Source organism: Gobius niger (genome assembly GCF_951799975.1).
Source record: "Gobius niger genome assembly, chromosome: 5".
Taxonomy (NCBI): Eukaryota; Metazoa; Chordata; class Actinopteri; order Gobiiformes; family Gobiidae; genus Gobius; species Gobius niger.
The window spans coordinates 1,510,842-1,535,797 of NC_136856.1; the positions used below are offsets into that span (position 1 = coordinate 1,510,842).

The window sequence follows — 24,956 nt, forward strand, 5'->3', positions numbered from 1 at the left end:
CGAGACGGAAACAGAAACACACGTGGGCCATTTTTGTTGCAACAGTTTATTGCTTATACAAACGCCTCCTAAACAATTTTTTGGTAAAAATAAAATCTATCAATAACAATCATAAATAAATCATCACAAGGACTTTCACATGACGGTATATTGCACAATGATACGCCTTTGAACGAGAATCACACACGGACGGGTTGAACTGCTGTGATCCGGCTCCTCCGCTGCTCCGGGACCGTCCCGCGATAGTGGGATGGAGCTCCTGTCGCCCCCTGCTGCTCGACGGGAGGAACGACACGACGGCAGAACGCTGATGCTACAGATTTGCTTTGATGAAGTTTGTTCCTGGTGAGACAAGGCCGGACCAAAGGTGCTCCTCAACACGGGGGATCTGAGGTTATTGTAGTCGTGAGGAGAAGTTCCTTTATTTTAGGACGCAGGAGTGACGTGGTCTAAGTTAATGCATTTTATTGTCTCAAATCTGTATTTTCTACTTCCAGAAACGCAACACATGAATCTGTGTTTCCTTTACGATCAGGAAACATCGAACTGAGAAGTGAAGGTCTGTGTGAGGAAAGGAACCTGCATCTGAATGTGTTTCAGATCAGATCAACTTTTCAATTTTAGTCTAGTTTTAGTCGACTAAAATTAAGACTAATTGAGTCGACTTTGCATTTATAACATTCATTATAATCATATTTTAATCAAGGTCCTCGACTTAAGGCGAGACGCTGCAGGCGAACAGGGAAAAAATGTGTATTTACAGATATCAATTTGAAACTTTTGCTGTCGATCACTGGAATGTGAGGAAAAAATACATCTGTCATTTTATCTTTTCATATAAGAACAAGGTGTTTCGGCGACGAAATCTGAATAATGGACAGAGCTACATTCAAATTTATGGTTTCATTTTATTGATAAATGAGTTGCCAAGACGTTTTCAGAGGGGATTTTGGATTTCTTGTTTAGTTTTAAAATCAGCTGTTTTTTAGTGGAAAAATGTGTAAAAATGTAACTTTCGCCTTATTTTTCTACATTCAAAACTCAATAAATGGGGCTTAAGGGATTAAATAATAAAAAAATCCCTCTGAAAAAATCTTCCAAATCTTGTTCAGTCCAAGGCTGGAAAATGTGAAGTCTTTAGGTCCGACTGACGTGGACATAGTGTCGCCACAATGACAGAAACATGTGTTTGGAGAAAAAGGCCCTTGAAATAGTGTTCTCCCATATAAGTCTATGGGGGAACTTTGAATCAGCGCAATATTTAAACCCTCTGAAAAAGTCTTGGCAACTCATTCATCAATAAAATCAAACCATAAATTTGAATGTAGCTCTGTCCATTATTCAGATTTTGTCGCTGAAATGATGGGAAATTTGGGGCATTTTAGGCATAAAACACCTTGTTCTTATATGAAAAGATAGAATGACAGATGTATTTTTTTCTCACATTTATGCCAGTGATCGACAGCAACAGTTTCAAATTGATATCTGTAAATATACATTTTTTCCCTGTTCACCTGCAGTGTCTCGCCTTAAAAAAAAGTTTTCTCTTTATATGTAAATGCTGCTCTCAAAAAAGATTGACCTTTTTATTTTACAGGCTATTTTATCCAAGATATTATTTAATTTATTCATTTAGTTTTACGGATTTCCATAAAACTACTCGTATTTGGCTTTGACAAAAATATCGGGATATATCGTATATCGATGTTCAACCTAAATATATTGAGATATGACTCACTTTTGGTGGCCCTCGTTGGGGGTGAGGTGGGGGTGAGGTGCGGCACTGGTCTGCTTCTGTGGGACAAAGTGAGCTCACTGGTCGAAGGTGGCGAATGCGGCAAACTGGAGCAGCTGAGGGTCGTTTGAAAACTGAAATTATGACTTTCTCAGTGCCTACACTTTGAAAAACGTGACGTGGTTACGCGGCCCACCAGTTGAGAACCACTGTTTTCGAGCATCATTTTTTGTATTTTCCAAGAGCTTTGGCTGTAGTGCAAGTTTGAATCTACGTGAATGATTTTGGCACGATTCAATAACGACCCTGTATGTGTTTACCGGATTTACCGGATTTACTGTAAATTCTGTATTGGCTTTCGTTTGGTCAGTGGTTCAAATCAAGCCTGTGCTGCCGTGTTCCTGAGCAGGACACGGCCCGTCTCACCGGCCTGGAGACTGGGTGGAGACTCGAGTCCAGGTCCACAAGTCTCCCCCGGTGAGATCAGCCCCCACTGGTCGCTGAACATACCTTTGTCCTGGATTATTTGGGATGATGATGATAATTGAATCTGAAGCATCGATGTGCACCTTCAGGCAGGCTCCCCGTGTGACGTGTCCATGGTCCCCCCCCCTGCAGAGTCCCTCAGTCCTGGTCCTTCAGTCCCGCTCCTCCAGTCCCGCCCCTTCAGTCCCGCCCCTTCAGTCCCGCTCCTCCAGTCCCGCCCCTTCAGTCCCGCTCCTTCAGTCCCGCCCCTTCAGTCCCGCTCCGTCAGTCCCGCCCCTCCAGTCCCGCTCCGTCAGTCCCGCTCCTTCAGTCCTGGTCCTTCAGTCCCGGCCCTTCAGTCCTGGTCCTTCAGTCCCGCCCCTTCAGTCCCGCCCCTTCAGTCCCGCTTCTCCAGTCCCGCCCCTCCAGTCCCGCTCCGTCGTGGCAGTTTGGATTGGTCGCTACAGAAAGGCCTTAAGTCTGGACTCAGAGACTGTCCAGCTCCGCGCTCAGCTCCGGACACAGCTCCTTCAGTAACATCTCCATCAGCACCTGAGGAGACCGGGAGGAACACGGCGTGAGAAACAGACACTCTGAATGTTGGAGCTGAAGGGGCGTTTCCTCACGTAGAGCAGATGTTTGTTGGCACTGGCCTCCTGGAGGGCGTTGAAGATCTTGATGATCCCGTAGCGAGCGTTCTGCTGCCCCACCAGATTCGCTAAAGCATCTGGAGACGAGGAGAAGAAAACATTTACTCACTTTAACCTGGAAACAAACACGTCTCTTCATCTTCACGATAAGGTGTTGCATTGTTTCAACATTTCCACACTAACCCTAACCCTCTTTAGTTGACTTGTGGACACTGGGATATTGTCCAGGAGCTTCTGCTGAGCCTTCTCCTCGTCTGAGTTTGTGTGTTCGTACCTGGGATGTTGTAGCTTCTGCTGAGCCTTCTCCTTGTCTGAGTGTGTGTGTTCGTACCTGGGATGTTGTCCAGGAGCTTCTGCTGAGCCTTCTCCTCGTCTATTTGTGTGTGTTTGTACCTGGGATGTTGTCCAGGAGCTTCTGCTGAGCCTTCTCCTTGTCTGAGTGTGTGTGTTTGTACCTGGGATGTTGTCCAGGAGCTTCTGCTGAGCCTTCTCCTTGTCTGAGTGTGTGTGTTTGTACCTGGGATGTTGTCCAGGAGCTTCTGCTGGGCCTTCTCCTCGTCTATTTGTGTGTGTTTGTACCTGGGATGTTGTCCAGGAGCTTCTGCTGAGCCTTCTCCTTGTCTGAGTGTGTGTGTTTGTACCTGGGATGTTGTCCAGGAGCTTCTGCTGAGCCTTCTCCTCGTCTGAGTTTGTGTGTTTGTACCTGGGATGTTGTCCAGGAGCTTCTGCTGAGCCTTCTCCTCGTCTGAGTTTGTGTGTTTGTACCTGGGATGTTGTCCAGGAGCTTCTGCTGAGCCTTCTCCTCGTCTGTTTGTGTGTTTGTACCTGGGATGTTGTCCAGGAGCTTCTGCTGAGCCTTCTCCTCATCTGAGTTTGTGTGTTTGTACCTGGGATGTTGTCCAGGAGCTTCTGCTGAGCCTTCTCCTTGTCTGTTTGTGTGTTCGTACCTGGGATATTGTCCAGGAGCTTCTGCTGAGCCTTCTCCTCGTCTGAGTTTGTGTGTTCGTACCTGGGATGTTGTCCAGGAGCTTCTGCTGAGCCTTCTCCTCGTCTGAGTTTGTGTGTTCGTACCTGGGATGTTGTCCAGGAGCTTCTGCTGAGCCTTCTCCTCGTCTGAGTTTGTGTGTTTGTACCTGGGATGTTGTCCAGGAGCTTCTGCTGAGCCTTCTCCTTGTCTGTTTGTGTGTTCGTACCTGGGATGTTGTCCAGGAGCTTCTGCTGAGCCTTCTCCTCGTCTGAGTTTGTGTGTTCGTACCTGGGATGTTGTCCAGGAGCTTCTGCTGAGCCTTCTCCTCGTCTGAGTTTGTGTGTTCGTACCTGGGATGTTGTCCAGGAGCTTCTGCTGAGCCTTCTCCTTGTCTGAGTTTGTGTGTTTGTACCTGGGATATTGTCCAGGAGCTTCTGCTGAGCCTTCTCCTCGTCTGAGTTTGTGTGTTCGTACCTGGGATGTTGTCCAGGAGCTTCTGCTGAGCCTTCTCCTTGTCTGAGTTTGTGTGTTTGTACCTGGGATATTGTCCAGGAGCTTCTGCTGAGCCTTCTCCTCGTCTGAGTTTGTGTGTTTGTACCTGGGATGTTGTCCAGGAGCTTCTGCTGAGCCTTCTCCTCGTCTGAGTTTGTGTGTTCGTACCTGGGATGTTGTCCAGGAGCTTCTGCTGAGCCTTCTCCTCGTCTGTTTGTGTGTTCATACCTGGGATGTTGTCCAGGAGCTTCTGCTGAGCCTTCTCCTCGTCTGAGTTTGTGTGTTCGTACCTGGGATGTTGTCCAGGAGCTTCTGCTGAGCCTTCTCCTTGTCTGAGTTTGTGTGTTTGTACCTGGGATATTGTCCAGGAGCTTCTGCTGAGCCTTCTCCTCGTCTGAGTTTGTGTGTTCGTACCTGGGATGTTGTCCAGGAGCTTCTGCTGAGCCTTCTCCTTGTCTGAGTTTGTGTGTTTGTACCTGGGATATTGTCCAGGAGCTTCTGCTGAGCCTTCTCCTCGTCTGAGTTTGTGTGTTTGTACCTGGGATGTTGTCCAGGAGCTTCTGCTGAGCCTTCTCCTCGTCTGAGTTTGTGTGTTCGTACCTGGGATGTTGTCCAGGAGCTTCTGCTGAGCCTTCTCCTCGTCTGTTTGTGTGTTCATACCTGGGATGTTGTCCAGGAGCTTCTGCTGAGCCTTCTCCTCGTCTGAGTTTGTGTGTTTGTACCTGGGATGTTGTCCAGGAGCTTCTGCTGAGCCTTCTCCTCGTCTGTTTGTGTGTTTGTACCTGGGATGTTGTCCAGGAGCTTCTGCTGAGCCTTCTCCTTGGTGTCGTTGCGCTCAGACTCCGTCCGGACTTTGACGTGCGGCGCTAACTTCCCGTTGGGCCAGAAGGCGTCCCTGAACACGCCGATGTAGCAGACCAGCATCTGCTCGGAGAAGATCCAGTTGACAGTGTCCCGGATCTGTCTGTGAACACGAGGGGAGCAGGAGGGAGAGGTTCAGACACTTCAGACGCCACAGTCGAGGAGAATCGGACAACTCGCTTTTTAGGAAACAGAAAGACAAGGCTGTTCCTCTTTCAGACGATGACGCTGAAGTTCACATGTTTCAAGTCCGTTCTTTTCAATCTTTGTTTATCACAGCTCATAAAGGCAGGTCATAGGGAGGGCGGAGAACCGTTAAACCACCAGTTTGGTAAAATGAATTAAGTTTAGGCACTACTGGCATCAAAAAAACTTACGGAGGCACTGATACCACTTTTTCTAAAACCGGGGTACAAGGTATTTTCTACATCAGACTGACTTTCTGAAGTGAATAGACGGTTTATAGACTTTTCCACAGCAGATTGGTTTGTAATTAGTTAATTTACTCATCTACATTTCCTTAAGTAAAGTCGGCGACACTTTTAAGAGAAGTTAGATCATAATATTTATTTTTTATTTGTATGTCTCTGTCGGTCACAGACAGAACAGCTCAGGTCCTAAAGCTCCTCAGTGCTTGTGCTTTATTCATTTATGTATTTGTATTGAACAATAGTATTGAGATGTTACTTATTACTGCAGATAAATGCTCTCTTTTCTCCTTTACTTCAGCTCCGTGTGGATTTTCTCCTGTGTTTATAGAAACTTATCCAGAAGCTTCAGCATTTTCATTGTTTTGCTCATTTTGGCTCAATATAAACATGCTGGATCTCTTTATTCTGGACTTTTCGATGACTTTTTAGTCTCTGGGTTAGTTTTTCAGATGAATAAACCCCTGGGCATAAAACGGAGTAAGAATCTCCAGAACTGTTAGCCGTGAGTTAGCGGCTAGTTAGCAACACTAGCCTGTATGTTGTAAACCCTGCAGACGTTTAGCTCTGGTTAAATCCAGCTCAGACTCTGGTTTAGGGAGTGTCGTCTGTAATAAAGTCAGCTCTATGTGGAATATTGGATTTACACTAAACTATTCTCAAACGTTGTGACGAAAACGCCATAAAAAAGCAGGCAGTTTTGATCCGTTTTGTAGGTCTCAAATGAGGCTCTGAGTCAAGAAGCTTTTAGGTTTGGGTTAAGCTGAACTGAAGAAAACTGTGCTCGGTTCAGAGAGATATACAAGTCAAATGCAATACTAAAAGTTGGATTAAAAGTGTCTCCTGTTTAACCTCAGCTCCTTCTATCCACAGTGTTTCCTCTGCACATGAAGCAAACATATATAAACACAGACTTTGTTAATGTATTGGAAAAGACTGAGAGGACTTACTTGTTGATAGTGCGTCCAAATGTCACCTGGACTAGTGCAATAAGAGTTTTCCTCACCCACTTAAACACTGGAGAGAAGACAGAGCACGTGAGGAAACGGCGTCAGAAAGAACAACGGTGAAGGTCTGAAACTCGTACTTCCTCTGAGCTCGAAGATCTCCGCGATGAGCATGAAGCACGGCTCGGCCAGCGCGTCCTTCCTCCCGTCCGGCTCGTCCCCGTAATCCGACAAGTCGCTGTCGTCGTCTCCGTCCTCCTGCGCCAAACCAGAGCGTTTAACAGAGAGGAGGGTTTAAGTGTTCGGGTCAGGAGGAAACATCTTACGTCTGGGTGGGAGAAGAAGTCCCCGGGAAAACGCTCCAGGAACGAGGCCAAGGAGAAAGACGACTTCTTCTGAATGGACATGACCTGAAAAACAGCAGAGAGGTCAGAAAGGTCTACAGCTTCCTCCTTCTGTATGCTGCAGTGGTTTGTGAAAAAGACAGTGCTCTTCGTTGCAGCCCTTTCACTTTTGACTCCAAACTCTACAGTCTTGGGCTGAACAAGATTGTTCCAGAGGGATTCTTTAATATCTAATTTCCAGCCTGATTCATTCAGCTTTGAAACCAAAAAACAGGCAGAAGTTTCAAATCGATATCTGTTAATTTATGTTTTTTCCTCATTCACCTGCAGCGTCTCACCTTAGGACGAGCAGAGATCCATCAAACAGAGGAATGAGGGGACGTTTTCATATTCAAAAGCATTTATTTTTATTTTATTGGCATAAAAAAGTACTAATGTTCAACTGCCCTTTGTTATTTGTGCTGCGATGTCTCAGTCAGAACTAGGGCTATTTTTTCTTTCAATACCGCCTCCTTTATTTTCTATGAGAGAACGCACAGACCATTCAGATCTGCTCCGCGGAGGAAAACACTTTTAACCTCCTGCAGAGGCACAGATGTGGCTCTGGCCTGTGACAGACAGGGGGCGCCGTAGACTGTTTGTTTGGACGAGAGAAGCCGCGGAGACGGAGAAACCATCGTCAGGGCTCAGGCTTCAGGGGACACATGTTAAACTCGTCTCTGTCGCCAACTCACTGTTAACCTGCAGAACAGAGCCACGTGTGCTCTCTCTCTTACAACACGGACATGCGTGTCTTCTTTTATTCATGATAAATGTATAAATCACGTATTTAAAGCCCGCGCGGTTTGAGAAGAGCCTCTGAAGTGCCGTGACGCAGCGCGCTGGCCTTCACAATACTTTTCCATACTGATACATGAACAATTTACTTTTTTGATACCTATACTAAAATATTTGTCATATGGAACCATAAAACAGATTTGTTTCGTTTCGTTTGTTACTTTATTTTGAACACGTGAGCAACACAACATTTTAAACGTAAAGGCTGTTGCCAGTTCCCTTGAAAAGCCAAATACAAATGCACACGTCCAAAAAGGAGTGAGGAGAAGTTTAACTTATTTAACCCCACCCCCTATTTCAAAAACAGATTGATAACGTCAGTTTCCTGTTCCTACATAGTTGCTCAGAAAATATAGCTAAGTAGCAAGAGTAACACGGCTCATACATGAGACAAATCACTTGTAATCTGTAAGTTCTGTTGTCTCATGTTTCAAAAAAATGTTTTCTTTATATTTCTTCTTAAACTGATTCATGCTTGAGCAGTTTTAGATCTGAGCTTAAATCATTCCATAATTTGGCACCAGTAATGGAAACACAAAAACCTTTCATAGTTGATTTGAACGTTTGTGTTGTAGATTTATGTTCATCAGCTGATCCTGAGGCTGTACAATTTGTTGTGTGAGAAAATGTTTGTGTATATTGTTTGGTATTCTGCTGTACTCTGAACATTATTTTGGCTGTTTGATAATCTACGAGGTCCGTGAGTTTAATGACTTTTGATTCCAAGAACAATATGTTGGCATGATCAAGATAACCAGATTTGTTGATAATTCTCACGGCTCTTTTTTGAGTTAATGAAATCAGTGAACTTTCGTAATTATTTCCCCAAATCTCAGCACAATAGCTTAGATCGGGTAATGCCAGTGAACAATACAATATATGAAGTGATTTATGATCTAAAAGGTACTTTGACTTCTGCATTATAGAAATGTTTCTTTATTAATAATGTTCATTTATGTCTTTTCCTTCCATTTTATTTCTGTTACATTTGTATCATTCATTTGAACCAAGAAGAAAACCAAGAAACTTCTTTTAACAATAAAGGAAGGTTTTTATTTTTCCCCCTTTTTAACCAATTTCTTTTCACTTTTTTCTCCCCATAATTTTCCATATTGTTCCAATTGTTTTCCCAAAATTTCCCCCAATTTTTTCTCAAACTATATATTTTTGATCAACGGGATGAAAACTTAAAGATTTTATATTTCTTTTCAGTATCTACGTTCGATACTTTTATTTCTCTATACCAGTAGAACCTAAACCTTTTGTTCGATACCCGCCCCCCCCAGTCAGGACCCCCCAGGCATCTCCATGTTGCTCCTCATACAAAGATCTGATGTTTACCTTGAGGTGCTCTGGAGAGGGACTGAGAAAAGCATAGAGCGCCTCCGACTGGCACAGGCGTTCATCTGTCAGCAGGCGCTGCAAAAGAACACACTGGGCTTTAGCCAGCAGGGGGCAGCGCAGGCTCACAGGCACACGGGGACTTTACCTGGAGAAAGGCATTGAGTTGAGTCTTGCTCTTCTCTAAGAACTTTTGGTCGATGGATTTGAAGGGCAGTTTGCTGAGGGACGGCAGCTGGAGCTTCTTTAGTGAAGGAAAGCACTGCAAAAGGAGACAGAGTCAGGGGGGTTTGTGGGACATTTGAAACGTTTGACTCTTTGTTCTCGTCCTCAGACCTCGGTGAGTTTGCGGTGCAGCGTCTGGAACTCGGTGAGTTTCCTCTGGACGCTCCAGCAGCTGCTGTTGGTCTCGTCGCCTTCGCACAGACTCACACAGATGCTGTAACAGGCCACGGTCTCCCCGCCCTCCTCCGTCGCCTGGGCAACACAAAAACATCTGGTTAACTGAACCACGTGGAGCTTCACCTCCTCGCACTGGGGCTGGGCACCGTTAAACAGAACCAGGAACAGAACCAGGAACAGAACCAGAAACAGAACCAGGAACAGAACCAGGAACAGAACCAGGAACAGAACCAGGAACAGAACCAGAAACAGAACCAAGAACAGAACCAGTCTGTCCTCAGGTTTTGATGCCGTCGGTCCAGGTACAGAAAGACACTACAAAAAGTAATGATCTAGATTAGTTTAAACGTCTCTAATTTCATTTAAATGTCGCTCATAACCTTTTACACAGTTCTTAACGTGTGAAAAAGCCTCAGAAACGTGAACAGTCCAGTGTTTCAGCGTTTCTGTCCCTCCCACACGTCTCAGTGGAATGTGGAGATTTTCATCTTGATCTGAGCTTCACGCTGCAGCACACGTGAAACGGCCTCGCGGTTTACCACAAAATCACGAGCTACACAACTGTGTGTCTGATACATCCACTACACAACTGTGTGTCTGATACATCCACTACACAACTGTGTGTCTGATACATCCACTACACAACTGCCATTTCTTCTCCCGTTTTAAAAGATGGATCATTTGTAAACTGTAATGAAGCCTAAACTCAGGCTCCAATTCATTTCAGAAGAGCTAAGAGTTTAATTTAATGCTTTTTAATGCTATTTTCATGGGTAAATACTGTTTTCTCTTCCCCATCAGGTGTTGTTGTCTCACCTCTGCAGCCGTGATGGTGGCCCTCCAGTGGCCCAGGTTCTCGCACCACCAGTCGGTTCTGCTGATGTGCTGCTGCAGCTCGCTGTGCTCCTTCTCCATGGCCCCGATCTCCTCCTTTAGTTTGCTCGCGATCTGGAAAAAACACACAAGTTTCACACAACTCTAGCACCTCTGACTCGAAGAAGAACCTGAGAATGTTCTTATTAACCTCTTAACTCCCGCCTGAACCGAGAGGATCTTTTTCCTCACGTCATCAGATTTTTTTCCATCATTTTTTTGTGGGTATTCAACTCATTTTTGTAACTTTTTTGTCATTTTTGTCCAATTTTTGTCATTTTTTCGTCAATTTTTTTTCTTTTTTGTCAAATTTTTTTAATCACATTTTTGTCATTTTTTTCACGTTTTTTTCATTTTTTCATCAGTTTTTTGCATCACATTTTTGTCATTTTCTTGACATTTTTTGTCGATTTTTTGTAAATTTTTTGTTCTTTTTTTTTGTCAATTTTTTTATTACATTTTTGTCATTTTTTGTAGCATTTTGTCACATTTTTGTCATTTTTTCATCAGTTTTTTGTCAATTTCTTGTGACATTTTTGCCTCTTTTTCCATCCATTTTTCGTTACTTTTTTGTCAATGTTTTCTCACTTTTTTGTCACATTTCCATCATTGTTTTCGTCTCAGTTTTGTTGTTACTTTCACAGCTTTTTTCCAGAAGCTTTTGGATTGGGGTAAAGCCAAACTGGAGAAAATGTGCTCGGTTCAGGTGGGGGTTAAGGGGTTAAAGCATAATATTATGAAAATAACTTAAAATTGAAATCTTGAAATGTTTCACTAGGCGTTAACTAGAATAAGTAGAGTTTCTTCAAAAGTTCAGAATGTGTTATAAATGGTTTAGTAAAAGAGTCAAACACCACTGAGCTCTGTTTAGGTTTAACCTGAGCCACACGTCTTTTCCAAGATGATGAAGAAACACATCATTAATACTGTTCTGGTGCCGTTCGTGGAGGCTCCAGTGAAGTCAGGCATTTAGAAACACCCACACAGGAGCTAAATAAAGAGGGGGGGCTGTTACAACACTAAGGTGATTACTGATGTGGGCGGGAATTAAGGGGGAAATGAACCAGAACTCGAGGATGGATTCATTATAAAATACAAACAGACAACAGAGAGTCCTGGTTTAGTCCTGGAGAACCACCTTCTTACGATACGATACGATATACTTTATTAATCCCGAAGGAAATTCCGTTTCTTGTCTGATCTGAGAGTGTTTCATGACCTTCTTGTCTGATCTGAGTGTGTTTCATGACCTTCTTGTCTGATCTGAGAGTGTTTCCTGACCTTCTTGTCTGGTCTGAGAGTGTTTCATGACCTTCTTGTCTGATCTGAGAGTGTTTCATGACCTTCTTGTCTGATCTGAGTGTGTTTCATGACCTTCTTGTCTGATCTGAGAGTGTTTCCTGACCTTCTTGTCTGGTCTGAGAGTGTTTCATGACCTTCTTGTCTGATCTGAGAGTGTTTCATGACCTTCTTGTCTGATCTGAGAGTGTTTCATGACCTTCTTGTCTGATCTGAGAGTGTTTCATGACCTTCTTGTCTGATCTGAGTGTGTTTCATGACCTTCTTGTCTGATCTGAGTGTTTCATGACCTTCTTGTCTGATCTGAGTGTGTTTCATGACCTTCTTGTCTGATCTGAGTGTGTTTCATGACCTTCTTGTCTGATCTGAGTGTGTTTCATGACCTTCTTGTCTGATCTGAGAGTGTTTCATGACCTTCTTGTCTGATCTGAGAGTGTTTCCGGACCTTCTTGTCTGATCTGAGAGTGTTTCATGACCTTCTTGTCTGATCTGAGAGTGTTTCATGACCTTCTTGTCTGATCTGAGAGTGTTTCCTGACCTTCTTGTCTGATCTGAGAGTGTTTCATGACCTTCTTGTCTGGTCTGAGAGTGTTTCATGACCTTCTTGTCTGATCTGAGAGTGTTTCATGACCTTCTTGTCTGATCTGAGTGTGTTTCATGACCTTCTTGTCTGATCTGAGAGTGTTTCATGACCTTCTTGTCTGATCTGAGAGTGTTTCCGGACCTTCTTGTCTGGTCTGAGAGTGTTTCATGACCTTCTTGTCTGATCTGAGAGTGTTTCATGACCTTCTTGTCTGGTCTGAGTGTGTTTCCGGACCTTCCTGTCTGATCTGAGAGTGTTTCATGACCTTCTTGTCTGATCTGAGAGTGTTTCATGACCTTCTTGTCTGATCTGAGAGTGTTTCATGACCTTCTTGTCTGATCTGAGAGTGTTTCATGACCTTCTTGTCTGATCTGAGAGTGTTTCATGACCTTCTTGTCTGATCTGAGTGTGTTTCCTGACCTTCTTGTCTGACCTGAGTGCCTTCATATTCCTTACCTTCTTGTCTGATCTGAGTGCCTTCATATTCCTCACCTTCTTGTCTGGTTTGGGGGCGTTCTGGATGGACCCCAGCGCCTGCCTCTTGTATTCCAGCTTGTCGTAGAGCTGCCTGAGTTTGGTGGCCGCGTAACTCGCCTGTTCGTTGATGCCTTTACTGCCCTCGTCCCCCACCTCCTCCTCTCCGGTGTCCAGACCCGGGCACTGGAAACACAGATCAAGAACCTTTGACTACAGACAACAGTGCCTTTGTTTTATGCTGTTTTTTTTTTCCATCCACAACCATGAAGGCAAGATGGTGAAGAGTCTTGGTAAGGGACGCAACTCTGAATTGAAGCCTCGAGTCGCCTACAATGGAGTTTGGGGTCAAATGCTACAAATATTTATCACACAGATCAGAGTCTGGACTTTGACCTGGCCGCTCCAAAACTTTAATTTCTTCTTTTTGAGCCGTTCAGAGGTGGACTTGTTCGTATGTTTGGGATCCTTGTCTGCTTGTTTTTTGGCGAATGAGAGACGAGCTGTTTCGTTCGTCGCCTCAGGACTCTCCGTGGAGGCCATTTTTGCTCAGTGTCTTATAGTTAGACTTTGACTGAGCCCAGTGAAGCTGCAGATCTTCAGACGTCCTTCTGGGTTCTTTGGTGACCTCCTGGATGAGTCTTTGTTTCCTCTTGGACTCATTTCATGGCGCTATAGGTTTTGTAGCCTTCTTTATTTGTCTGACCGGTCTAAATGTGATATTTTCTTGATTCAACAAACTTGATGGTAATTAGGCTCAGGAGTGGCCAAAGAAACTGAACTCAGCTTTCCCAAAAATGTGGTTATTCTGGGCTTATCACAGAGGGGGCGTTTACTTTTCCACACAGAGCCACCTCCCGTCAGCTCACTATAAAACAGAGGATCACCCTTGGATCTTCGAACATTTTTGCACAATCTCTTGTCCACTTTGTTGCTTTGGTCAAGTAAAATGATGATCTACATGATGACTTCAGATGGCTGCTCAGAACAACTTTCTCGAGAAAAACCCATTCTGTCTCGCTGCATCGATTAAATGGACTTTGTTTATGTATTTCCTGGATGTTGCAGATTTCCCGTCATCAGAAAGCTTTTGCTGACGCTGAAACGGGTCTTTTGTGGTTTCAGATCTCTCCTGGTTTAGCGTTACACCCACTGAGAACACTCAACACTCTCGATTTGCATCATTTCCCGACATTAAGAATTTCCGAAAGCCTGTGAAGCCGCCGTACCTCCTTCTCCTCGGTGCTACACTGCGACGGGTTCTGTTGCTCGTCTCTCCTGATGAGCTTGTCGTAGAGGTCCGACACCAGGAACGAGGGGTAGTAGCGCTCTCTCATCGTCTCCGTCACCTGAACACAGAGCAGAGTGAGTGAAGCAGAGTTAATACAGTGATCTGAGTGAAACACAGTGATCTGAGTGAACAGGGCCTGGTGCTGTCACCTGTTCCTGCAGTCGGGTGAACACCTCTGTGCCTCGGTTTCCCACCAGACTCTGCTGGATCTCCTTCAGGAGGACCTTCTCCACCGCGATCTCTCTGCTCTCCACAAAGAACTTCTGATAGATCTCCCCCACGATCTGCGGCACTTCGTTCTGTCAAAACAAATCACATCCATTTAGCTCCAAATAAAAGAGCAGACACAGGTTTTGTACAGGAAAAACTGGCTGCTTTCTGTTTGTGCTATCACAGTTATAAAACAGGATTAAAAATAGAATGATTACATGTTAACTACGAGGGGTAAATAGCAGTTTTAGCCCAGTTTATACGAGGGTGACGGATTATATCACCATAAAATAAAGCAGAGAATGGCAGTTCTGATTCATGTAATTAGACTGATTACACTAATTCCAGGCCCTCACAGTTACTGTGCTGTAAAGTCAAATGTTGCCGGTAATTCTGCACAAAACAAGTAAGCAAACATTTGACAAGCAAGTCAAATGTAAAGCCCAGAGCCCGAATTAGAAATCTCATTCAAAATCTTCATAGACTTAAAAGAGCTTAAAGGTCCTATATCAGACAAAATCGACTCTCTGGAGATTTTATCCATGTTGTTGCTATTTCCTTATCAAAACACCGCCAGAGTGGTTTTTGGCTTCATTCACACAGTTCTCAGCAATCCTCCTGAATCCTGCTCTCTGAGGCTCCGCCCTCTCCTGGAAAACCACTGAGCTGTGACTCTGACGTTTTTTACATCATAGAGTCAAACAGGAAGAGCCCGACGTCTGTGATGTAATGCCTTAGGCCTGATTCTAATTTATAAAACAAGAAATAAAGACATTTTTAAAAGGAAGTGCCCAAAGCGTCTGCACTGCCCCTGCAATCTTGGGCCCCATATATAAGCAAACTGTTGCTTCAAGGGTGTCCCATTTATGAATATGCAATACTCCATGAATGAATGTGTAAATGTTTTTACTGTATATTCATAATAAATAAACTGAACTGAACTGCAATGAAAACAAACGCACCTCCTGAGTGTCTGAACAGACGTCATGTTTGCCCTGAAACCTGTGAAGAAGGAGCTCTTTCTAACCTACTCTGGACACGCCTGTTCTTTTTACTTAAAAGCACTTTTTTTTAAGAGGACTTTATTGAACCTTCCTAAAGAAGAGGCCACTCGCCAGAAGTTGTTTTTCTCTCTGGGATTCGGCGACTTTCACCAAAACATTGTTTTTCTGTGACTGTCTCTGATGGATGTTTGTGAAGCTTCACCAGAACCAAAGAGGATTCACTTTTAGAACCAACGCCCATAATGTAACACCTGTCTTCCGGGTTTGCAAAGCACCCCCAGAAATCTGATCTGAGGCTCGTGTTCGTGCAGCTCCTGGACAACATTACACCTGTACGTTCTTGGAAACAGCCTTTGAGATCTTCCACATTCTGTCTGCGCCTCTCACCTTGTTGGCAGTTTTGAGCGTCTCCACGAGCTCCCAGAAGCTGATGAGCGCCCGCTTATCCACACGCTCCATGTAAACCCTGAAGTGCTCCCTGTGGCCCGCGTTACACAGGATGTCGTGGAACTGAAGGATCTGAGGGAGAGTGACATCATATTATAACAACACACATAACATGACTCAACACGGTAATAAGTCGAAGCATGAATTCAGATAAAACAGGTTTGGACAAATATGCCGCCGTTCAAGTTACCCAGACGTGTTTGACAGTCATATGAGGTCAAATTAGGCTTTGCTTTATCCCGCCTGGATTCACCGATATCTCCTGTGAGCTTGACTAACCTGTTCCCTCTGGGCAAACATTGAACCTGGGCGGGAATATTGAGGCAGCTTTGGTGTGCACAGTATAATTGGATCGTTTCAGGTGGAGGCAGGATCCTGAATTAGTCTGGTTTCTTAGTCAGAGCAGTTAGACAGAGAACAATGCCTCCCCCCTCCTCGCTGACTCTTACCCTCTGACTCTGAGGCTCGTCAGTGTCGTCGCTCCCCCCCTCCTCGCTGACTCTTACCCTCTGACTCTGAGGCTCGTCAGTGTCGTCGCCTCCCCCGTCCTCGCTGACTCTTACCCTCTGACTCTGAGGCTCGTCAGTGTCGTCGCTCCCCCCTCCTCGCTGACTCTTACCCTCTGACTCTGAGGCTCGTCAGTGTCGTCGCTCCCCCCTCCTCGCTGACTCTTACCCTCTGACTCTGAGGCTCGTCAGTGTCGTCGCTCCCCCCTCCTCGCTGACTCTTACCCTCTGACTCTGAGGCTCGTCAGTGTCGTCGCTCCCCCCTCCTCACTGACTCTTACCCTCTGACTCTGAGGCTCGTCGGTGTCATCGCCCCCCCCCTCCTCGCTGACTCTTACCCTCTGACTCTGAGGCTCGTCGGTGTCGTCGCTCCCCCCCTCCTCGCTGACTCTTACCCTCTGACTCTGAGGCTCGTCAGTGTCATCGCCCCCCCCCCTCCTCGCTGACTCTTACCCTCTGACTCTGAGGCTCGTCGGTGTCGTCGCTCCCCCCCTCCTCGCTGACTCTTACCCTCTGACTCTGGGGCTCGTCGGTGTCGTCGCTCCCCCCTCCTCACTGACTCTTACCCTCTGACTCTGAGGCTCGTCAGTGTCGTCGCTCCCCCCTCCTCACTGACTCTTACCCTCTGACTCTGAGGCTCGTCAGTGTCGTCGCTCCCCCCTCCTCACTGACTCTTACCCTCTGACTCTGAGGCTCGTCAGTGTCGTCGCTCCCCCCCTCCTCGCTGACTCTTACCCTCTGACTCTGAGGCTCGTCGGTGTCGTCGCTCCCCCCTCCTCGCTGACTCTTACCCTCTGACTCTGAGGCTCGTCAGTGTTGTCGCCTCCCCCCCTCCTCGCTGACTCTTACCCTCTGACTCTGAGGCTCGTCAGTGTCGTCGCTCCCCCCCCCTCCTCACTGACTCTTACCCTCTGACTCTGAGGCTCGTCAGTGTCGTCGCTCCCCCCTCCTCGCTGACTCTTACCCTCTGACTCTGAGGCTCGTCAGTGTCGTCGCTCCCCCCTCCTCACTGACTCTTACCCTCTGACTCTGAGGCTCGTCGGTGTCGTCGCTCCCCCCTCCTCACTTTAGTCTCTTACCCTCTGACTCTGAGGCTCGTCGGTGTCGTCGCTCCCCCCCCTCCTCGCTGACTCTTACCCTCTGACTCTGAGGCTCGTCAGTGTCGTCGCTCCCCCCCCCTCCTCGCTGACTCTTACCCTCTGACTCTGAGGCTCGTCAGTGTCGTCGCTCCCCCCCTCCTCGCTGACTCTTACCCTCTGACTCTGAGGCTCGTCGGTGTCGTCGCCTCCCCCCCTCCTCGCTGACTCTTACCCTCTGACTCTGAGGCTCGTCAGTGTCGTCGCTCCCCCCTCCTCACTTTAGTCTCTTACCCTCTGACTCTGAGGCTCGTCAGTGTCGTCGCTCCCCCCCTCCTCACTGACTCTTACCCTCTGACTCTGAGGCTCGTCGGTGTCGTCGCTCCCCCCTCCTCGCTGACTCTTACCCTCTGACTCTGAGGCTCGTCAGTGTCGTCGCTCCCCCCTCCTCACTGACTCTTACCCTCTGACTCTGAGGCTCGTCAGTGTCGTCGCTCCCCCCTCCTCACTGACTCTTACCCTCTGACTCTGAGGCTCGTCGGTGTCGTCGCTCCCCCCCTCCTCACTGACTCTTACCCTCTGACTCTGGGGCTCGTCAGTGTCGTCGCTCCCCCCTCCTCGCTGACTCTTACCCTCTGACTCTGAGGCTCGTCAGTGTCGTCGCTCCCCCCTCCTCGCTGACTCTTACCCTCTGACTCTGAGGCTCGTCGGTGTCGTCGCTCCCCCCCTCCTCGCTGACTCTTACCCTCTGACTCTGAGGCTCGTCAGTGTCGTCGCTCCCCCCTCCTCACTTTAGTCTCTTACCCTCTGACTCTGAGGCTCGTCAGTGTCGTCGCTCCCCCCTCCTCACTGACTCTTACCCTCTGACTCTGAGGCTCGTCAGTGTCGTCGCTCCCCCCTCCTCACTGACTCTTACCCTCTGACTCTGAGGCTCGTCAGTGTCGTCGCTCCCCCCCTCCTCGCTGACTCTTACCCTCTGACTCTGGGGCTCGTCAGTGTCGTCGCTCCCCCCCTCCTCGCTGACTCTTACCCTCTGACTCTGAGGCTCGTCAGTGTCGTCGCTCCCCCCCTCCTCGCTGACTCTTACCCTCTGACTCTGAGGCTCGTCAGTGTCGTCGCTCCCCCCCTCCTCACTGACTCTTACCCTCTGACTCTGAGGCTCGTCAGTGTCGTCGCTCCCCCCCTCCTCGCTGACTCTTACCCTCTGACTCTGGGGCTCGTCAGTGTCGTCGCTCCCCCCCTCCTCGCTGACTCTTACCCTCTGACTCTGAGGCTCGTCAGTGTCGTCGCTCCCCCCCTCCTCGCTTTAGTCTCTTACCCTCTGACTCTGAGGCTCGTCAGTGTCGTCGCTCCCCCCCCCTCCTCGCTGACTCTTACCCTCTGACTCTGAGGCTCGTCGGTGTCGTCGCTCCCCCCTCCTCGCTGACTCTTACCCTCTGACTCTGAGGCTCGTCGGTGTCGTCCCCCCCCCCCCTCCTCGCTGACTCTTACCCTCTGACTCTGAGGCTCGTCAGTGTCGTCGCTCCCCCCCTCCTCGCTGACTCTTACCCTCTGACTCTGAGGCTCGTCAGTGTCGTCGCTCCCCCCCTCCTCGCTGACTCTTACCCTCTGACTCTGAGGCTCGTCAGTGTCGTCGCTCCCCCCCTCCTCGCTGACTCTTACCCTCTGACTCTGAGGCTCGTCAGTGTCGTCGCTCCCCCCCTCCTCGCTGACTCTTACCCTCTGACTCTGAGGCTCGTCAGTGTCGTCGCTCCCCCCCTCCTCGCTGACTCTTACCCTCTGACTCTGAGGCTCGTCGGTGTCATCGCCCCCCCCCTCCTCGCTGACTCTTACCCTCTGACTCTGAGGCTCGTCGGTGTCGTCGCTCCCCCCTCCTCACTGACTCTTACCCTCTGACTCTGAGGCTCGTCGGTGTCGTCGCTCCCCCCCCCTCCTCACTGACTCTTACCCTCTGACTCTGAGGCTCGTCAGTGTCGTCGCTCCCCCCCTCCTCGCTGACTCTTACCCTCTGACTCTGAGGCTCGTCAGTGTCGTCGCTCCCCCCTCCTCACTGACTCTTACCCTCTGACTCTGAGGCTCGTCGGTGTCGTCGCTCCCCCCCCCCTCCTCACTGACTCTTACCCTCTGACTCTGAGGCTCGTCAGTGTCGTCGCTCCCCCCCTCCTCGCTGACTCTTACCCTCTGACTCTGAGGCTCGTCGGTGTCGTCGCTCCCCCCCCCCTCCTCGCTGACTCTTACCCTCTGACTCTGGGGCTCGTCAGTGTCGTCGCTCCCCCCTCCTCACTGACTCTTACCCTCTGACTCTGAGGCTCGTCGGTGTCGTCGCTCCCCCCTCCTCACTGACTCTTACCCTCTGACTCTGAGGCTCGTCGGTGTCGTCGCTCCCCCCTCCTCGCTGACTCTTACCCTCTGACTCTGGGGCTCGTCAGTGTCGTCGCTCCCCCCTCCTCACTGACTCTTACCCTCTGACTCTGGGGCTCGTCAGTGTCGTCGCTCCCCCCTCCTCACTGACTCTTACCCTCTGACTCTGAGGCTCGTCAGTGTCGTCGCTCCCCCCCCCTCCTCGCTGACTCTTACCCTCTGACTCTGAGGCTCGTCAGTGTCGTCGCTCCCCCCTCCTCACTGACTCTTACCCTCTGACTCTGAGGCTCGTCAGTGTCGTCGCTCCCCCCTCCTCACTGACTCTTACCCTCTGACTCTGAGGCTCGTCGGTGTCGTCGCTCCCCCCCCCTCCTCGCTGACTCTTACCCTCTGACTCTGAGGCTCGTCAGTGTCGTCGCTCCCCCCTCCTCACTGACTCTTACCCTCTGACTCTGAGGCTCGTCGGTGTCGTCGCTCCCCCCCTCCTCACTGACTCTTACCCTCTGACTCTGAGGCTCGTCAGTGTCGTCGCTCCCCCCCCCTCCTCACTGACTCTTACCCTCTGACTCTGAGGCTCGTCGGTGTCGTCGCTCCCCCCCCTCCTCACTGACTCTTACCCTCTGACTCTGAGGCTCGTCAGTGTCGTCGCTCCCCCCTCCTCACTGACTCTTACCCTCTGACTCTGAGGCTCGTCAGTGTCGTCGCTCCCCCCCTCCTCCTCGCTGACTCTTACCCTCTGACTCTGAGGCTCGTCAGTGTCGTCGCTCCCCCCTCCTCACTGACTCTTACCCTCTGACTCTGAGGCTCGTCGGTGTCGTCGCTCCCCCCTCCTCACTGACTCTTACCCTCTGACTCTGAGGCTCGTCGGTGTCGTCGCTCCCCCCTCCTCACTGACTCTTACCCTCTGACTCTGAGGCTCGTCGGTGTCGTCGCTCCCCCCCTCCTCACTGACTCTTACCCTCTGACTCTGAGGCTCGTCAGTGTCGTCGCTCCCCCCTCCTCGCTGACTCTTACCCTCTGACTCTGAGGCTCGTCGGTGTCGTCGCTCCCCCCCCTCCTCACTGACTCTTACCCTCTGACTCTGAGGCTCGTCAGTGTCGTCGCTCCCCCCTCCTCGCTGACTCTTACCCTCTGACTCTGAGGCTCGTCAGTGTCGTCGCTCCCCCCTCCTCACTTTAGTCTCTTACCCTCTGACTCTGAGGCTCGTCGGTGTCGTCGCTCCCCCCCTCCTCGCTGTTGTCGTAGTGCGGCCCCCCCAGCAGACGGATGCGTTTCTCACACTGCTTCTTGGCCACGGTCAGCTGGTTGATGTAGCGCTTCATGTCTCGGGCTCGCAGCAGGTCGGCCTTCATGGCCGCCAGCTCTTTACCTTTACGATCTGGAACCACATGAAGCAGACGGGATCAGGAAGAGTCTGAGACTAAGATACTAAGATAATAAACGTATCAGCTGCAGCTCTAAGAACAGTCACTGGGGTATAAGCACAGATGTAATATAGTAAAGATGAGCGGCTCCCATTCAGCCCCATTCATTGAAAAAGGTTCCTGCCGCTCTATCTCGCAGCCTGTGCCTTAAAAGGGCAAAAAGGCGGGAAGCCCTGCACTCGCGGGGTGGGCGGAGCCTCCACAGAGCCAGTCAATGCACTGAAAATGCTTATACATTTCGGGCTGATAAACAAAAACAAGCGTGGTTAAAAATATGTCACCTCCCCCAGCGTGGTCACATGGGTCACATGGGTCACATGGGTCATAGTGATAGAAAAAGAAAAACATTGGAGCCAGGCTTTAAAGCCGTTCTTGGGACGTTTGAAGTCCCATTAGAATCAAAGCTCCCAAGTGTCTCTTGGAGTCGCCCCGGCCACCAGGGGGTGGTATAACAGCAATGTCAGCTCCCGCCATGAGGACCATACAGAAGTGCGTTCCTTTCCCACTGGGTATAAGGTACAACTCAGTGAGAACGTTCAGAGTAATGTAAAAAAGCCCTTATGTCCAATTATCACTGTCAAATATATTAAAACTGTTCAAAAGGCCCTGTACCCGTTTCCCATCAGTAAATTCAAAACTCATCTCATCTCTCATGAGCTGGACATCACTGTCAGTTTAGCTGCTCTTTGCTGCCTGAAAGTTGTGAAATTTGCTCATGACCTCATCCCTGTGAAGAAAAATCAGGTTACGTTTTTTAGATCACTGGGACCTAACCTAGTGATGCATGAACCCAATGTTTACTCAAGTATTTATATTACTCAAATTAAAGATATTTGACTTATTTTGAATCATCAAGTAAAAAACATCTTCACTATTCGTACGTTGCGATTCATCTTAATTTAAAAGCTAAAACGATGTGTGTTTTTTTTCTTCATTGAAGTGTAAAAATACTGACTTTATTTACTTCCCAACTCGAATCAAGGACTAATAAACTTATCTGAAGAGCAATCAATACAGGTCTATCCGTCCAGTGAATAATCTGCCCTTTCCCTCTTTTTATTCAATACATATTGGATTGTTTGCTGCGTACTATTATTAGACTCTGTATTATCCAAAATAATCCCTCACTGAGATCTGAGAATAATAAAGGTTTTGTGTTTGCTGCTCACTGAAGCGTCGTACCTTTCTGCTTCTTGAGCTGCGGCAGGCTGCTGATGGTGGTGGCGTGAATAATTTCTACCACGATCTGATACCTGCGGAGACGGAGGAGGCAAACACACACCAAACAGAGTAAATAACGCTGCAAAATCACATCCTTTCTGACCGTTCCTCAGACTAATGGAGCGGGTTTGGGCTGTGTGTGGGTTCTGTCTGCTCCTATGGAAACTGGACAGAGTAGCATCTTTTTTTGTAGTTTATCTGAGGACAGACGCAGAGCAGAGGGGCAGCAGGTGTTACAAATAATTACACGACTTCTTTACTCGGCGCTATTTCCTTTTTCTGGTGTCACCAAAGCACAAACAGTGGCTCTCTCACCTAGGGCTGTGCAATTAATCGAAATTCGATTACGATTTCGATTACAACAGTTAACGATTACAAAATTAGCATAATCGCAAAAAAATCGATTATATATATATTTTTTTATTATTTTTTTTCAAATTTTTAATTTTGGGATTTTTGTCTTTTTTTGCTTGGCTTTTTGTCACTTTTTTGCTGGATTTTTGTCACTTTTTTTGCTGGATTTTTGTCTTTTTTTTGCTGGATTTTTGTCACTTTTTTGCTGGATTTTTGTCACTTTTTTGATGGATTTTTGTCTTTTTTTGATGGATTTTTGTCTTTTTTTGCTGGATTTTTGTCACTTTTTTGATGGATTTTTGTCTTTTTTTGGCTGGATTTTTGTCACTTTTTTGATGGATTTTTGTCTTTTTTTGATGGATTTTTGTCTTTTTTTGATGGATTTTTGTCTTTTTTTTGCTGGATTTTTGTCACTTTTTTGCTGGATTTTTGTCACTTTTTTGCTGGATTTTTGTCACTTTTTTGATGTTTTTTTTTAAAGGCAACAAATAATCGTTTGAATAATCGTGATTTCAATTATGACAAAAATAATCGTGATTATTATTTTTTCAATAATCGAGCAGCCCTACTCTCACCTGGTACTGTTCCTATTCATTCATCGATATTGCTATTACTGCTTAGGGCTGGACAATTAATCACATTTTTATCTAATTGTGATTTTAATAAAGGGCGATCATGTTTTAAATCGAGGAGAATTGGTCAGTCCTGTCGCAGTCTGGAAAAAATATGGGCAGCGCCTGTCAGGTCAATCCCAGGGAAACACTCGGCCCAAACAGGAAGCACGGATGATACATGCGGCACCAAGAGGAGCTGCTGATTTTACTGTAAAATCAGCTACAAAGTTGCTCTAACTCGTCTAAAAGGTAAAACAGAAACACGTGAGGAGCCTCAGAGACCAGGACACACACGTGGATGAAGAGTTTACCTTCGAAGAGGAAAACTATCATCACTATTTGGACCGTGTGGGTTTGTTTTGAGGAGCCGCCGTGGATTAGCTGCACTTCTAACAGTGAATTGTAAGTTTGATCGTCTTTTTCACTGATAAATGCTCGTTTTACTCATTTCTTTATGTACATAATAAGTTGTTTGCGCTTCAGTCTGTGACGTCGTGGCCTTTGAGGCTCCGCCCACAAACATGCGCTCATTGTGCGTGGTGCGTGACGGTACTTCAGACACAAATGATTAATGTCGTTTTAAAGCCCCCCTTCAGAAAAAGGCCTTCTGCATCGCCAGTGTTGGTACTTTTTGCTTTCATAATTGTATTGTTGAAACATTTTATTGCGAGACAGAGCTGGCATTACTGTTCCAGGCCTAAACAAAAGTGTGGGGCTAAATACACCCAGTTGAAGTTTGCTATAGGACCCCACAGATAAATCGCCCATAATAGCCCCCATATGAATAGCTCTGCATGGGAAAGAGGAGGGTTAGAGCTTTAAAATGTCCTCTCGTACGTCCTCGGTAAGATGTGTGTGTGTAAAAGTGCTCCCTCCTTTTACTGAACTGCTCTGTGTTACACAATCGCCCACGCTCTCCAAACAAAACCACGAAACTGGACTGTTTTATCTTAAAACCGTGTCCACTGGCCCGCCCACAGTGTCATTAGTGTTAAAATGCAGATACACAGATAGGGTTAATGATGGTAAAAAAAGAGAAATGAAGGCCTGGATGTTTTGTTCTTGGTTGATTGTGTTAAAGCTCCATGTTTACTCTGTTGTGCGAGAGCGCTGTGAAAACAAGGCGTGGATGTGTGGGAACACGGCAGGGCGCGGGATAACCGCTCTGCCACCCTGAATACGGGAATGGAGAACCGGTTCTACTTGTGGAAGCGTCTTGCCTGAGTTGTTTGAGGAAGTTGACGTCGGCGGAGGTGGAGATGAGTTTGATGAAGTCTTCGTAGGAGGCCGCGTAGGTGTAGGCTTTCTTCTGCTGCTCGGCCTGCTGCTCCCGCTGCTCCAGCTGGGACAGGAGCATCCGGTTTATGGAGTCCGGGTCGCTCAGCACCTCCACCAAAGGCTTCAGCACTGGCCAGAACAGAGAGGAGCCACTCGTCAGTTCATCTCGTTTTTAAAGTCAAAGCAAACCCAACTCTGCCCACAAATACAGCCAAGAAAACCAAGAAAATGGAACAGATTGTGTATCCCAAGTACAGTCGTTTCTCGCATGTTACCCACAACCATGACAAGACTAAGTAAGACAAGTAGGCAAGTTTTCTTGGCAGAGGGACGATTTTCTTTATTGTAAACAGACCAAGGGCCGAAGCCGCTGATTATTAGCCCAAACACTGGAAACATGACCATCTTTAAGGAGAGAAATGACTGAAAAATGCTTGAATTAAAGTTCTTCTATGTTGAATTCGAGTCTAAT

The 24,956-nt window shown here is 47.6% G+C and overlaps 1 protein-coding gene across 2 annotated transcripts in view; it reads right to left on the reverse strand.

The window, feature by feature from the left end:
- Nucleotides 1-2,621: 2,621 nt before the first annotated feature.
- The window catches only part of snx25 (sorting nexin 25), a 42,867-nt gene continuing 20,532 nt past the window's right edge, over nt 2,622-24,956 (reverse strand). For both annotated transcript variants that reach the window (XM_079556188.1, XM_079556189.1), the window contains exons 6-22: nt 24,427-24,613; nt 22,200-22,270; nt 20,781-20,971; nt 15,591-15,722; nt 14,139-14,288; nt 13,928-14,047; nt 12,717-12,884; nt 10,286-10,417; nt 9,404-9,544; nt 9,216-9,329; nt 9,068-9,145; nt 6,872-6,955; nt 6,686-6,803; nt 6,549-6,615; nt 5,092-5,273; nt 2,827-2,927; nt 2,622-2,752 (exon numbers count right to left, since the gene is read on the reverse strand). In XM_079556188.1, coding sequence (XP_079412314.1) covers nt 2,687-2,752; nt 2,827-2,927; nt 5,092-5,273; nt 6,549-6,615; nt 6,686-6,803; nt 6,872-6,955; nt 9,068-9,145; nt 9,216-9,329; nt 9,404-9,544; nt 10,286-10,417; nt 12,717-12,884; nt 13,928-14,047; nt 14,139-14,288; nt 15,591-15,722; nt 20,781-20,971; nt 22,200-22,270; nt 24,427-24,613 — 2,102 coding nt within the window. In that variant the 3' untranslated portion in view covers nt 2,622-2,686. The remainder of the gene's footprint in view (nt 2,753-2,826; nt 2,928-5,091; nt 5,274-6,548; nt 6,616-6,685; nt 6,804-6,871; nt 6,956-9,067; nt 9,146-9,215; nt 9,330-9,403; nt 9,545-10,285; nt 10,418-12,716; nt 12,885-13,927; nt 14,048-14,138; nt 14,289-15,590; nt 15,723-20,780; nt 20,972-22,199; nt 22,271-24,426; nt 24,614-24,956) is intronic.